This window comes from Pempheris klunzingeri, chromosome 12 (assembly GCF_042242105.1).
Source record: "Pempheris klunzingeri isolate RE-2024b chromosome 12, fPemKlu1.hap1, whole genome shotgun sequence".
NCBI lineage: Eukaryota > Metazoa > Chordata > Actinopteri > Acropomatiformes > Pempheridae > Pempheris > Pempheris klunzingeri.
Window position 1 is genome coordinate 3233277 of NC_092023.1, and position 16455 is coordinate 3249731.

General features: G+C 42.7%; 1 protein-coding gene across 1 annotated transcript in view; it reads left to right on the forward strand.

Moving 5' to 3' along the window:
* Positions 1-1704: 1704 nt before the first annotated feature.
* dst (dystonin) overlaps positions 1705-16455 on the forward strand; it is a 91243-nt gene continuing 76492 nt past the window's right edge. Inside the window, exons 1-2 of the mRNA XM_070840652.1 lie at positions 1705-1903; positions 15011-15072. Of these exons, the coding sequence (XP_070696753.1) occupies positions 1726-1903; positions 15011-15072 (240 nt within the window). The 5' untranslated portion in view covers positions 1705-1725. The remainder of the gene's footprint in view (positions 1904-15010; positions 15073-16455) is intronic.

Sequence of the window (16455 nt, forward strand, 5' to 3'; positions counted from 1 at the left end):
AATAAAGAATTTGGTACATTTTCTAATGGTGAGGATAAGCCTTGTATTAAATGAAGGGGGAGGGCTTCTAATCCTTCAACTATTCTTCTGCTCCGTTTGCTCCGAATATGAAAGAAAGAGGAAAAAACAGACTTAAGAGTCACTTATTTCTACAGCTGCTGATAATAATAACCAGCTCTCCGCAAATCATGTAGTTTTTTAGTGGCAGGAATTTTTTAAAAAAGCACCATTAAGCTGCCTTTTTTCAGCAGTTTTATCCTGATGAAAGGTGATGCAATGATGAAAAGGCTGCTAATATTAACAGCATGTTGCTTTTATCAGCTCTGCAGACTGACACTGACCCAGCAGCGACAGCAGACTCTCACTACCGCTGCTATTTTAAGAATAAACAGTGTTTTCTGTCCCCGTGCAGAAATAGTGTCAGATGAGTCTCTACGATTAGATTTCATTCAGCAGCTCCCGTGTTTTTAAAAGCATCAAGACGACGTTGAGTGCAGATTCATCCCTTAAAACCCACAAATTAGTGCTGAACTCCTCTGGATCACAGGAGCCCCACCTGCTTTACCTGCTTTCTGTTGCTTAATCTTCCTGAGGTGTGTCAGGGTGCAGCAGGAAATGACAACAGAGGTGATTCATCCTTAATGTTCACATGTTCTCAGTGAGCTCTTATTTGCTCTTCTGTTTAGGTTTAAATATCTACAAGGCTTCATGAAATAATAAATCCCCCAAAGTATGCACTTAATGGCATATAGAGTGTTAGGATTATATTTACTGTTGTAGATAAATAGGCTTTATATTTACCTACTTAAACCAAGTGCAATCCTTTATTTGTGCACCCATGATCCTCTCCATCCTCTCGGGTAATTAGCTCAACATATATGAGTGCTTTCAGTGAGCCCACCGAGGTTAACACCCCATCTGAGGGCAGTTATGTCACCGTGTCCAAAGTCCTCTCAGCAGTCAGCCCTCTGTGGATCTAACGCGCGGTCTGTCTTCGCCATGAGGAAGCGTGGCCGCCCCTTGTCCTCTCGTTACCCCCTGCTCTTGATGTGTTTGCACCCACCCAGCACCTTTGTGCGGGGATGGCGCTCTAACACCGCTGTCTCTGCTGCTGCTGCTGCTGCTGCTGCTGTTGGCTGCCGGCTGTGACGCGCAGACACATGCAGTCTGCTCTCCCATCACCGTGCAGCTCTGCCTCGACAGCAGCACAGCACAGCACACAGCGAACCATCCCTCCGGCTCCCCCGGAGATCTGACATCACCCCACATCCTCGATGCTCGGATAAGGGACCCACTCGTGGCCGGAGCATCCTTTAAAGGGCGTGGCACCCTTTGGGACTGACTCACGAAATGTGTGACTAAAGGGTGGAAGCTCACGAACGCGCAAACAGGACTGTTATCTCTTTTCTTCCAGCTGACAGGTCTCCATGTTTACAGTGGTAAGTCTTATTGTTGACCTGGCGGGGGAGCCAGATACTATTGATTTCACATTGGCTTTATTTGGCTCAATATTTTATTGTTACGGATCACTGCGGGCTGGTGGCTCGTCCTCACACCTAACCTGCGCTCACATTACGCACTTTGACCCGCGATGGTGAGAAATAATGGGATTTGCGCGTGTTTGTCCCCGAGCTGAAGCCAAGACGAGCATTGTTCTTTTCCTTATCCCCGCTTTCTTTTGTCTCTCAGAGCTCCAGTTCGGGGAACCCTTCCCTGCACGGCTCCATGTCTTCCTCGGCGGATTTCTCAGACGAGGATGATTACAGCCTTAAATCTGGGTCTGCATCGCCGGCACCCGGAGACACTTTACCCTGGAACCTGCCCAGACACGAGCGGTCCAAGAGGAAGATCCAAGGAGGATCCGTGCTGGATCCGGCGGAGAGAGCCGTGCTGAGGATCGCAGGTGAGGGGGCAGTCTGCTGGTTTGTCCACCTAGGAGCCACATAGCCACCAAAACAATGGGCCAATATGCTGCAATATAGCCGAGGGTGCATACACGGATTACATGATCTTACTTGTCTTTACCTGGATCACCTCTTTTATTTGGGCTCATCAGCAGGGGCTGTGGATTTGTGCCACATGTGATGGTATTTTGGCCTCCTCTTAATCTGGATGTGATGCTTTGAAAATAACCTCAGGGTTAGGTTTAGATGTGTGGTTACGTAAAAAGCAGATATCATGTTCTTAAAGACCTGTTTTAAAGTTTGATTTGATTTATTTCTACGTGCACGGTTTGTTGGGATGGACGCAGAGATACAGCCACAAGATATTTATCGATAATAAAAGTAAATTCAGACAGAGGAATCAGCACTAAGCCCCCTGATAGGTTTTGTTTCTCACAGGAAAACATGGAGGATTACAGTTTTACAGCCCTGAAATGATTTATAATGATACTTTGACACCGTTTGATGCTGTAAAACCCGATCAGAAACGCACTGAAGCAGATCCCAGCGGAGTGAGTTGAGACTTTCTGCACTTTTCTGGCATCTGAGTGACATGAGTGACAGCTGACAGCAAACACACGAGCGTATAATTTCCACCAGCAGTCTTTAAAATGTGTGTGAAAAGTCCTTTCTGGAGTTTTTAGCTGGTGGACAACTGTGAAAAAGAGCGTGGTACGTGTTACAAACCGGTACTGAGGCGCCTGACACGGAGAAGCTTGTATTATTACGCACTGTAAGAAATGAACTAATCATTCAGTCTGGTTTTGGCAGCTTATTTCACCTCCTGCTGCAGATCCGTGCAACTGCAGTCACACCAGGGGGGGTTAGCCTCTTGTGTTAATACAATGAGATGATTTTTTTTTTTTTTTTAAGTGCGTTTGAGAGTCAGTGTGGCATCAATGGACCCGATAAGACGGCACTTTTTGCAGCGCAGCAGTCCTTCCTATCAATCTGCTGGAGGAAGTGTCGCCCATTGGACGGAGCGCAGACAAGGGAGGGATGTAGGGCGTTTCCTTTAGTGCAACAACAGCGCCGATCACTCTTGAGTCCCCAGCACATACACACACGCACACACACACACACACTCTCACACACACTCACTCACACACACACACACGCTGTGTCCCTGTCCGCCGCCGGTGAGTGTCCAGTTCGTGGAGTCCGGGTTATGGCTCAGTACGCGGCGCAGGCTCATGTGCTCTCGGACGAACAGGAATACCTCCAAGCCTATGAGGATGTTTTGGAAAAATACAAAGGTAGGATCAGTGCTGATTGGAGGTTGTTTAGGCTTTGGGGCGCTGGAGGAAATTGCCCGATTGCTGCTTGACAGTTCAATAAACGTCAGCCTGCCCTCTCTCTCTCTCTCTCTCTCTCTCTCTCTCTCTCTGGGGACTGGCTGGTCTCAGTGTCTTGATCCCTGCTGTGGAAAAGTGGGAATATTTCCTGCATGACATCACATTTAGGCTGAATTTTTAGCAGCCGAGACAAAGGCTTTATTATGAGGTATTTTATGATTACAATTGATGATTAGACTAGAGGATTAATTCTCTTGTTTAGCTGTGAAATGGAAATATTTTCAAGCCCGGTATGTTGTTAATGGTCAAATGTGAAGGTCTAAACAGAGAAATCAAGTCTGTCTTCTGAGGAAATCATAATTTCACAATGTAAATGATCTATTTGTGTATTTTTAGGATGATCCTCGGCAGGAATATCACAGACTGAATGTGTCTTGGTGACCTGTGTGGTGTCTCTGGGCAGAGAGGACAATGACATGGCAGGATGAGGCCATAGCTCATATCAGTAGCTCATACCACTCCATGTCGCTTCTCCTCTTGGTTAGTTAATCACAGCCAATCCATCACACATAGGAGGTCTGTGCCACTCGGCGTCTCTTTGACAGCCAGAGCTCGTCCACTAACTCATGCACGTGCGTGGTGAGGCCAGTGCAGGCCTGTGGAGCTCTGCTGGAGCTGCATTCAAAGTGACAGCAGCGGTTTTGAACTCTGGCGTTCCCACACAAGGACCCAAAGTAAAACAGTAAATAGCATATACTGTGCACTGTTGTGCTGAATGGCTGCCGTGAGCTGGTGCTCTCAGCTGTTGTTGAGTGTTGCAGCCTGCAGGCCAGTCAGCTGTGGTTTGAGGCTTAAACGCCCTGACTGGACTCTAATGGGATCATATGATGAGGCATCATTGGGAATCTGTAGCTGCTGTTTTCAGGCAGATGAGCTGTTTCACACAATGAGCTTACTTAGTTTTCACGTTTTCTCCTGTCGCTGAGGATCATTCTGCCTTTTACACGTTATATTCTGGTTTTCTGGGGTTTATTCGATTCCCTCCCAGTTGTTGCATGAACGATGAACTTAACAAAGAAGGGTAAGCCTTTTCTTTTTAGTATTTTCCTGATTTTTTTTTTTTTTTTAATGTAAAGTTCATGGAAGTGTTGCAGACTCGACGCTAACGATTTTCATTTTGTAGTCTGAATGTAACCACTCTGTCACATTTACTGTTTCTTATTGGTGAAACTGACTAAATGTAGTGTTGTTTTCTTCTCTTGTCAACATTGTTCTGCTCATGAACGTGTGACTGTTGAATAACTGTAGGTAGAAACCTGAGATCAGCTGGTGGGCTAATCATTACTTCTAGCAAACCCACCTACAATCCTGTTTCCATCAGCTGTGTTTACACCTTACGACAGAAAGAAAAACACAGCCTGGTTTTCACTGTTTAAAAGAATATTTGAACATTTATCTACTAAAAGTCAGTTGAGGAGAGAGGCAGCAGGCGATGGACCGTAAAAAAACAAAAACATTATTAGCTCAGAGTTTCTTTGCAAAGAGACAATTCACATGTTAAGATTTACAAAAAGAAAATCTAATTTGATGTAATGTGAGAGGAAAGCTTTAGATATTAGATCTTGGTGTGTAGAATTTATTGTATAAAAGGCCATAGTGTTATGTATTTGAGTGTATACTGTATTACTGGATGACATAACAAAGAAACATGTTTTTACATCACTGCCCTCTTATCTTCTGGCCTAGTTCTCCATATAAGTGTATTTTCCAAGCCCTTAAAATTGCTTAAAACTGTATTTATTGTTTGCATCAAAAAGCGTAGACATTTTTCTGTAGGGCGCTGGTTATGTGCTGAAAATGTCCCTGATTTTTATCGTGACTTAAGTTTTATCTGCAGTCGAAGGGGTTTTGCCCAGAGCGCCGAGCTTCTGTCCATGTGATGTGGAAAGTCTCAAAAGGAGATGTTTTCATAGCAAAATGATCAACAGTTACCAAACAAACAGTTACCAAACAAACAGCCGGCTATAAAGTGAGGAACAGGACCGTCTTTGTCTCGTCAAATCAAGACGTATGACTGGAACATTTTCATATTGATCTGTGGAGGTTTATTGTCTCTGGAAGTCACTCATTGTTAATCATGTGTGCAGGTGAGTTTATGTTATTGTGGCGCTTGTCACTTGTTGTCTGGCTCAATTCCAGAGTGAGTATAAGCTGTCACTTCCAGAGAAAAGACAACAAGTCAACCACTGGAGGATAAAGATGCACAGGCTTCATTGTGGTGAACTAGAGTTTTACATTGTGCTTGTTCACCAGTGTGACCTTTAGTGAACTCCACCTGCTTTAAAAAGAATCTGAAGATCTGAGAAATGCTGCGTGAAGTTCTGAACTGTGTGCAAGTTTCTCTGACCAAGTGTAAAACTCTGCATTGACAGAGAGCACACATGTTCTGATTGGTCCAGCTGTGAGAACGCTGCACTAATTAGGTATTAGAGTTAATAGTATACTGAACAGAGGAATGTCTGAAATTCAATGCAGGCTTTAGAAAACACAGTAAACCTGAGGAGTGAGTTAATGACATGGTTTCTTAGACACATACAACAGTTAATGGCGCTGGGCCGTCACGCTGTTCTGGCAGAGCCTGCTCGGTAGGCCGTCACCATTAGAGTTTCCCGACAGATAATCATCCTGTGACATCAGGAAAAGATTTAATGGATTAGACATTTGGAGGTTCAGTCAGCTCTTCTTGCAGTTCATTTTGTTTTCAAGATGCCATATGGTGTAAATGGTATACATTCATAGTAACGGCCGGGCAGATAATCCCCAACAAAATTTGATTCCACACGTTTTATTTTCAGAATATTTGACCTGCTTTTTGTTGCTCAAGCACAGATGTTTTTGGTCAAATACACTTTTACTCCGCTGGTCTTAAGAAATACTTCTAGGCTGAGAAAATGCAAATAAAAGTGATCAAACAGCTACAGCTACAGCAAAATCTGTGATCCAAAAATCAGTTTCTGTTTCTGTAAAGTAACACCAACATCAAAATATTCTCCGGCCTCAGTCTAATATAATAGGAGGATATTATTCTTCTATCACATCATCCCTCTGTAGCTCATTTCAGCCTGAATGTGAACTGACTCACAGAAAATAAACCTATGAAGTGTGTATAGATTTTCCTTCTCTAAAGAGAGCCAAGTGCTAGTTGACACCCATATCCAGCTAAGGGACCAGTCTATAGGAGGGTGTGGTCTGCGTCTGCCTGACGCTTCTGTCTGTGAATCGCTGCAGTCTGAATTAAGGCCTAATCTCTCTCTACAAGAAGGATTTCTGTGGATCCGTTAGAGAAACGTATGCTTATTAAAACTACCCTTATATATTATCTTGTATTATCTAACACGGGCTGAGCAAGAGAGCATTGTGTTTTTTGCACAGTCACTGCCTTTGTCCATCCTCCTGGGCCGTGCCCAGCCCAACCCCTCTGCTCAATGTCGACAGCCCACTCATCACATTCAAATGGCCCAGTGGCCCACACACAGCAGGCTGCCTCTATGGACTCTGTCTGCTGCCGTACAAAAGACACTTTGTTTTTAACGGGAGCAGCATCCAAGTTCCACAGACTTGTTCATGTGTCAAGTTGATGGTAGCGACGCTGCTTTTCGTTAAGGTTTAAACATTAAGGAGCCACACTTTGAGCGTGGTCTCTACCCACCTAGCTCCGCTCACAGATGAACAGTCTGTACTGAATATTGTGGACGCACAGGCGGCTGTAACCCACCGGCTTCCTATTGTTCACAAGACAATAGGAATATGCTTCAGAGGTTTAAAACTTAAAAGAGAGGATACGTGAACATTAAATCAAACAAATGATGTATTTTGTAGCTGGACAATTGGAACTGGACTATTTAAACTAATGCATCGTGGAGTCAGTTTAGCAAAAATGAGAACAAATATGATTTAGGTAGTATAATCACAAGGCTGTCTAATTATCAAGGGACGTTTAATAGCAACCACAGCTAAAACCTTCAGTGCTAATGGCCAGTTAAGTGCATTAGAGTTTTGGATCGGTGTCCAACTCCAGCTCAACTTGGCGCTGCTGTAATTTCACAATATCATCCAGCAGGATCTGCTGTGAACCTAATGCAGCTCTACTCTTGGTTTCATTTTACAGTTTTCACCCTGCATGTTTTCTCAGCTCATATCTGCAATGAGAAATGTGATTTCTGATTGTTGTCAGTTTCACGAGGTGAATGTTAAAAAAACTAAAACATTCTGCAGTAAATGCACAGCACACTGCATCTATTATGCTAAAACATAATATTGTCCTGGCCAAACCCTTTATTGATTTAATCAATAGACTTCATTTAAAATGAGCAGTGTAATCCAAACCAGCTCTCAGAAAGCTTTTCACTGCTCCACCAGGCTCTAGCTACAGAAACACGTCTGTTTTTATTTAGTCTTTAATCGTGAATCACTCTTACATTTAGCATTTAGAGAGAGACACGTCTTGTCCTTCTGGAATATACTTGAATGAATATTCCTCACAAATTGTTAAAGGAAGTTAAATGAAATACTTCTTTAATGCGATCGCATGCAGCTGCCTTCTATCAGTGTCTGAGTGTGATGCCTGCTCGCTGTTGTGTTTCTAAATGTTGTATTTATATGCTGTCATGGTGATGGGAAGACCAGCGTGACTGGACCTCATTCCACAGCTCAGCTCAGCTCCTCTTACATGAGATCATCTTGTGCGTCTCTGTCCCACCCCTGACTCATGCTCTCTAGCCTTTCCTCTCCCACTCCAGCAGCAGCAGCAGCAGCACCACCCAGCTTTCCTGAATGCAGCAGATGCTGGGAAGCAATCCCACACTAGCAGTAGGAAACACATTTGTCCACCAAGGAGTGAACAGTTCCATCTGCGTTTGTGTGTGGAGCCATTGTTTGAAAAGCTTTGGTAAGACTCTCATGTCTGTCCATCAGGCAGAACTGGTGAATGTGGAGATGATCAATGTGAAAGTGATGTTGCCACATCATCACTGAAAAGGAAAGACCTGAATAAATGAAAGTTTATTTACACGGCACCATTCAGACACAGGGCAAGTCAGGTCAGGGGGACAAGGACATGAAATGTGTTACTGATAAGACACAGAAAAGCATTAAAAAGATGATAAAAACACAAGATAAGATAAGATAGAACTTTATTAATCCTGAAGGAACTTATTGTGGTACATAAGAATAAAAACAGTACAATAATAAATGCATATATATAGTGTGTAAGTAGTAAATGCTAACATCAGTGTCCAATAGAACAACTATTAAGTAACAATTAAACATACATCCTGAACTGTTGGTACATTTTGTTGATATTCAAAGTGTGTATCCGTGAAATGTGTGTTTTTTTTATTCTGGCAGTGTGAAGCAACTGTTACTGTTGTGTGTTTTCTGTTCATGTTCAGTCACAGTTGTGGAAATTAAGAATTAAGCTGAGATACTTCACATTATACAGATTTCTCCATAATAATCTGGGAGCAGGTTTCCTCACATGTACAAGTGCTCAAATGTGGCAGTTGCAGCTGTTGCACATTTGGAGGCTAGAAAGAGTGTGTGTGTGTGTGTGTGTGTGTGTCCCATCAGTTGTCATTAATGCTTCCTCCTTCCTTCTCTTTGACTTTGCTGAGTGCTTTTGTAGTGATAGCTTATGTCTGACGGCACTTTGCCCACTTCACCTTCATCCATTTGCCTTTTTTTTTTCTATCATGGGTCGTACCATATTCAAGCTTCTCTAACGGGGGGGGGTCACATCTGAACAACCGGAAACTTATTCTACAAATGTCAGCTACATTTTTAGACTAGGCACAAAATAGTTCTGTATGTTTTGTCTTTATATTTCGTTTCATTCACTTTTCTTGCTGTAATTTAGCTTGAAGTTGAGGAAAATAGTGCTGACAGGAGGAGAATGCTGACAAGCGTGTGTTTTTGACATCACACCTTTTTCTCCTGGTTCATTCTTTGCTTTCTCTGAAGCCGGGAGACAGAAAGGACCGACTGGAAGAGCTGCTTCGAAGGCTTGGCAACCTGTTTCAGTTTACTGAGCTGTTGCAGGCACATATTTCAGATGCTGCCCTGCCTCTCTGAGATGACTGGCTGTAGTATTCTCACTTCCGCAGAATGACAAAAATGCATCTTCAAGTATCTCCCTGGCTTTGTTACTCTTCTATTTTTACATACCACATATCCGTCAAAATGCAGTAGAGGACAGGCAGCCATTTTGTGCTGATTCATCACTCCAGTGGGTCTCGGTTATAATAGACATGAACCCCTTAGAAACCATTAAAGTGACCAGCCTGAGGATAAACTGTCCAATATTAGTGTTTCAGACTGCTGTGAGCTGTAACAGACCATTTTTTGCCATAATACTGACACGTCTGTCTGCTGTCAGTCCACCACTTTGGTCCAGACTGAATTTCAACAACTGTCATTTATGTTTTAGGCATTTCACAGCAATCCATGCTGCTCAGATAATACTTCCTAATAACTTCTCTCTCCATATAGCGCTGTTATCAGGTCAGAAGTTTAAATTGTCCAACACTTTGGATTACAGCCAGACACCCTGCTGTGCACTTTACTGCACTAATGCACTAAACTAAGACGGAGAACATGGCAAACAGTGTACCTGCTGGGCATCTTCATGTCAGCATTGTCTCTGCAGGCGTGTTAGCATGCTGATGTTCGGCATGTAGCTCGAGGCACTGCTGTGCAGCCTCACCGAGCCGCGAGCAGGGCTGCACACGTTAGTGTGTTAGACCTAAAAACCCACAAAACAAAACACATTTATTTGAGCATTTTCCCAAATACTGGAAGAGTGAACATGTTGTCCATCCTGATGAAGCTTTGGGATGTTTTTAATTTTGGAGACCAGGAGCAGACATTACACTCACTGCACTTCTATCAAACCAGTAAGATGTTCACTGAGATCCAGTACACGGTGGCATGGACCTGTGTGCCGCTGCTCTTCTGTAACACTCACAACAGACCTAAGGTACACATGCCTTTGCTTACAGAGCTGGTTGTGAAACAAGAGATGTGAAATGAGAGCTGTTAAGCAAGAATGTTTAGCGTGTCCTTGTCGTTGGCTGGAAGGTTGAGGGCTTTTCAGTTTTTTTCGACTTTATGTCTGTTTTGATTTCCCTCCCATACGAGGTCAAGAGGATTATGTAGGCTGGATTTTGATTGCGGGGACTTTTGACTCGGCTGTGCTCAGAATGTGAGGATATTTTAGGCATCCTGACGTAACAAGATGCCAAAGGGTGTCACCAGCCCCCCTGCGGCAGAGAAAATAACAATTTATCAATTTTCCTGTTCAAAGAAGCTCGACAGAATGTAGTAATGAAAGGTCAGCGTGAGGTGCTGTCTGTTCTGCTGCTGGCAGCATTTCCAAAAGTCTGGTTGGGTGCTTTTGGAAGCAATTTAGTAAATATCATTCATGCAGAGGCACAGCCAGTGTCATGGCAGCAATCTGTAGTTGTTAAAGTTGTAAATTCAATACTGGCCAAACATGTCCTAACATCTAATACATGTTCTTTTTGGGATGATTATTCATTCACATTCACAAACCAAAAAATGAGATGAGGAAACAGATTTCAAGCCCCATGGACAAATACAGAAAAGTCCACTTCACCACAAACATTTACTACGTTCGTCTTTGCTGTTCGTAAGGAAACGAAGGACGTCACTGAAGCGGCACAGAATATGTGGCCTGCAGTTGCAGGGGCGGCATGGTTTAGGGTTGTGGCTATTTATAGTCGTGCACATGTGCTTTGCTGAGCTGAGGTCTACAAATAAGCGTCTCAGGAGCTGTCTGTTTGAATGCTGTGCTGAACTCTTGGCTAGGACGGATCTGTTCAGCAGATTTCAAGGCAAATTATCTCCCTGAGATATCTTGTGGGAGTCATGAGCGTCCATACCAAATTCTATGAGTATCCATATCACAAACAAGACTGTAGATGGCACACACACACACACACACACACACACTGCAAAACAGCACGTCTTCAACATTCATGGCTACAGTGGGGAGTGATTTGCAGTGTTGTTTGCTGCCATTGTTGTAAGCAGTTGGCTTGTGTATGCTCATAATACTCTATAATAATTACAGAATACTGTACAGTAAATAATAATTACTACTTAAATACCACCAGTTTGACTTCCTCTCATGGTGTAGGGGGCGTCAATGACAACGTTTTCTAGATAGCACCCAAGCTTTTAAATGTCACAGAGTTCAAATGTAATGTGAGAGAGAAGTTGTTTGTCTGGTTTTCGTGATCCATCAAACATCAATCCATTAAAGTCAGAGGTCACGAGCTGCTGGTTAACACATTTCTAAGCTGTTCCCAAACCTACGAACCACCTGAAGGGAGAATATTGAATTATTATTCCCAAATACTTTCCAGTCAAATCTTGCTCTGAATGAATGTTTGGAGGCTTTTCACAGTTTTAGCATCAAACATTTGTCATCAGGTGCACGAATGATTTCATATCATATCAGACCCAAGCAGGCTGGTTACTCAGTCACTGATTAATTTGCACCTCAGCAGTTTGCTGTTTAGTGACCATGTCTTTGCTCCAGACATGTTTCTCCTCTAAACCTAAAAGAATTTAAAATGGACCTTAAATTCAACACTAATATAATATCATTATGGTGGAGACATTTAGGGGTTCACTTTTGTTTTGCAGCGAATCACCTTCACAGGGTTGTGTTTGCCTCACTGGTGAACTAATCTGGGCTGGCTATATGGGAAATATGCATATTAGATAAATCTAAATGATGAGATAAGATACCCTGAACGGTTCCCGGGACGTCCCGATATGGCAGCTCATCACTCCACCATCCCTCCTCACGTTGTATATCAGTGTGCTCATGTCTGTTTGACAGTGTTAGAAAAGAATTTCCCTGTTTAGGGATTAATGAAGTAATCCTCCTCTTCCTTTTCCTCTTCCTCTTCTTCTTCTTCGATGCAACTTTTCAGTAATAAATAGAATATGTATCTGCATTATCAGCGGTATTATTGATGAATGGAATAAGATTGATAGAAAGAATTGGACGTCTTTTGGACGGTCATCATCGAAGCAGAGTTCCTGCTTACTTTTTATTCTCATAAGATCCTCAAGAGGGCACCACACTATTGAACACACCTTCATTTTGTGGGAGGCACAGGTACAGAAATAACTGCTCTCACAGCATATTCAAACCTTCTGTTTATACCACTAGTAGTAAAGCAGCTGTGGCTTTAACACGAAGGCACGGAAGATGAAAAATGGTTTTCATGTCACCTGATCTGAAGTCATTAAGTGTCCCTGTTACCAGTAACGTGTGCAGCATGTGAGGCACAGCAGCCTTTTGCTGATCATCTCTGAACAGTGGTTCAGCTCCCGGCCTTCGCTTTGACGTGGAGAGTTTTCCCGGAATAGCCAATCTATATTAATGAGTTTCTCAGGAGCGCTTCATATATTATGCTGCCAAGAGCTCAGATATGGGCTTTACAGACCAAATTGGCGTCAGACTGCTTTAACTCTCAGCTGAGGAGTGTCACAGGGACAGACGCATCAGCAGTGACACAGCAGCACTGCTGGTAAATGCCTCTCACTGCATTACCTCGTCAATATGAAGACAGACTATCTCTCTTTTTTCTGCGATGGCCTGAAAGTGTTGCTTCCTTTATTTGGCTTCACGTGCGGCTTTGATCCAGATGTAGACCATCATGCAAAATAATTGTCACATCAACCCACTTTCCAATTCTCAGCAGCCTTTACACACGCACTATTTTTAGATGAGCTAAATGTGAGAATCTGCAGAGAGTACGTTCTCTAAAGGTCCTGTTATTATCCCGGAAAAGCATATTCCAGCCTTTAGGATTATTCTAACACCTGCAGTCTGTTAGGATGACTAATGTCAGCATTTGTATGCCACATGCATTTAAAATGATGTCATTAAGAGCAGACATTATGTTGTCTGTTCAGCTTGCAGGCATATTATTCCCACTGAAAGTAGTTTGTCCTTTGTTGTGACAAGGTGGCACACTTTGTGAGAAACTGAGGCTTGCAAGAGGATGTCGCTGTAGCCTTAAAACTTTGCATTGTCCCTTATTTTAGGACAGGAACGCTTTCATTTTCTATACCTGTCTTATGTGACTGCTGAGTGTGCTCAAAGACTGCTCGTCCTTTTTGGTATTTTTCATGTCGTATCATGAAGGTTGTCGTATCATGTGTTGACTGTTATCTGTCAACTGTCTTGTCTTGGCAGCTGCACAATAGAGCGATGATTATCAAAAGACTTTTGCACCCTTGAAAGCTCTGGTTTATGATTGAACATGTTTACGTTACTCCACATATATTTGCCATAATAAAGCCATGCATGTGGTCATTCCAAATGATGGTACATTGCTTTTAAATTGCAGCTAAAATAACCTGGCTCTCTCCTGGCATAACATAACATTCATTTTTTTTTTTTTTTAATAAGAAGTACTGCTTTCTTCCGTGGTTTTGAGTGCTGCTGCTAGATAAACACTAAGCCACACAGAAACTCAAAATAGTGAGTAGCCATGGAAAACCTGACAGGACTCGTTCTGGATGCTTGATGAGAAAGGGAGTCACGGCTGCCCTAGAGGCTGTTAGGCAGGAAGGGAGGCAGACAAGAGGAGGGAGACTGTTACTGCTTCACTTATCCGCATGGCATCCGTCTACCTGAACTACAATCCCGTCGCCGACCCACAGGAGCTAGTGCAGAGGATGAAGTACCTGCCTAACACCGAGAGGGAGCACAGAGCTCACCTGGTAACTCTAATGTGCTGCATGGGTCAGTATTAATCTTACTGCTTCTCGCCATTTCCTTGATACATTAGTCATGTCTGTGCTTGCTCATTAGTAATAGTAGTGATTTCCTTGAGCCAAAGATGCTTTGTAATCGCAGTGAGGATCATTAAAGGGAGGAGATCATCTGTGCTGCGGCCAAAGTGGAGGAAAGTTTAAATGTGACGTGGCCTCCATTCTCAGCGGTGATGTTATAGATCGTACATGTGAGTTTTCTGTTGTGCACCGAGGATACTTTAGTGGAGCTGTGTCTGGCAGACTGGGAGATGTGGAGGCAGCGAAATGATTCATGGCTGTGGGGACTGGCCTGAGTCCTGCTCTGCTGAATAGAGGACTTTCTTAAGGGAAATTAGAGCAGCCGGTTCATAACACTCATGAGAAAACGTATCAATGCGAGTGCAGTTCCCCTCTTTCTTTATCATTCTACCACCTCTAATAGAAATGAGATAGGAAAAAAATGTACATGTCAGATTTTCTTTTTCCTTTTTAATTGCATCCGTTTGTGTGCTGGTCACACATATGTCACCGGCTGCAGGAAGCCTGGTTGCTATGGTGATGGGAAACAAAAAACATGATGTGGTTAAGAGCATGCAGGAGAGAGTGATGCCATTTCAGCTTCTGGGAAATGACATCCTTCTTCTTTAGCCACTGGGAATGATTTGCGGTCTATATGTATGTCCCTACTTTTCTACACTCTTATTTCACTGAAACTATAAATCCAAAAATAACATTGAGCATGGACTCGAAAGATTAAGCTAACATGAACCAACTGTAGACTGTCTATGTACGTAACAGATGCACACAAAGCAGAGTCAGGCTTGTCTAATGACAGCCTTCTTTAAAAGAGGATGATTGCTTCATAATGTGAAAATATAATCACAGAATGCCCTTTTATTTTTCTCTCTTCTTCAGATGAAAGAGACAGAGTGCAGAAGAAGACGTTTACAAAATGGATAAATCAGCATCTGCTGAAGGTAAGAACTAATGTGCCTTAGTTTCTTCCCTTTGTGTTGTCCTGTTATATTGATCTGAAGACCTCATTCATATGTGCCCCATGCACTCTTATGGAAAATGTATTGATTAATATGAGACGAAGCCTAAATGATAGTGAGAATTCCAGTTTTTCCTCCACAGTGCTCAGCGAACCATTTTCCTCGAACATAAACAATCCGTCAGAGAAGTATTGGCAGCAAAATCAATTACTTCTCTCCATGTTGGGTCCTAACAGGCTAACTTTCCTCCTCAGACATCAGTAGAGCTTGTTCGCAGTCATCTAACATGACACTTGCAGGTTGTCTTTTGTTGATTCAGGAATTTGAATCTCTTACAGGTGTGTTTCATCTTAGTGGGGAATTCACTGAAACACATTAGCAGGCAGACAAGCACGAGCATGCTTCATCTAATATGTAAAAGTGAATCACAGCCTGGGAACCCTGTGTAATGTTCTGCTTTATTGGGTTCATACATCAGCGGTACATTAATCACTGCTATCACTAAAAATCACACTCACACTCGTTTCTGTTACGTAACATGTGAATATTTAGTCATGTTTTATATGAATTAAGGGGAATTCATTCATTCACTGGTATTTGACTGCATAAAAAGAAAAGGAAAATGTTATGTGTGTGTGTGTGTGTGTGTGAGCTACTTAGTGGCACGCTGGATGTCTTCCAGAGAACCACTCACTTACCAAATTTAGCAGCAGTTAATATGTCTGAACTGACAGACCCGGCAAATATAAACAAAATCAGTGACTATATGAGCAACAAAAGCAAAGTTCAGTTGTTTATGCACGAGATGGAGGGTTTTTGGAAAGTCCGCTCTGCAAATGCAATAAATATTTTCATATAAAGACAAATAGAAGGTAGGAAATGGATAAGAAATGGAAAAAATGGACAGCAGTGGTGTGAAGCACGTGTCATTTTTATCCATGGTAGCCGCTTCGGTCCAGAATGAAATATCTCAACAGCTACTGAATGGATGAATTGGAACAATTTTAGTGATCCCATGACTCATGGGTCAGAATTTCACATTGATCAGCAGACGTTAGCATGTGACACACTACAATAGACACATGGTAAATATTACACCCACTAAACATGCTAGCATGCTGATGTTAGCATTTAGCTCCGTGTGGCCTCACAGGCTGCTGGTGTGACTGCAGACACACAGAACAAACCCTCTGGTCTGCTCCTACAACTGGAAACACGGCCGCTGTGTTAGATTCACATTATTACATGACAATTTTTCCTCCATCCATGTTGTATTTATTTATTTTTCTTGTTAGGGTTTTTTTTTTGTGTTCCTCTGTCATCATCTTCCAAGCAGTGGGCAATAAATCTGCCCTTTAAAGGTCA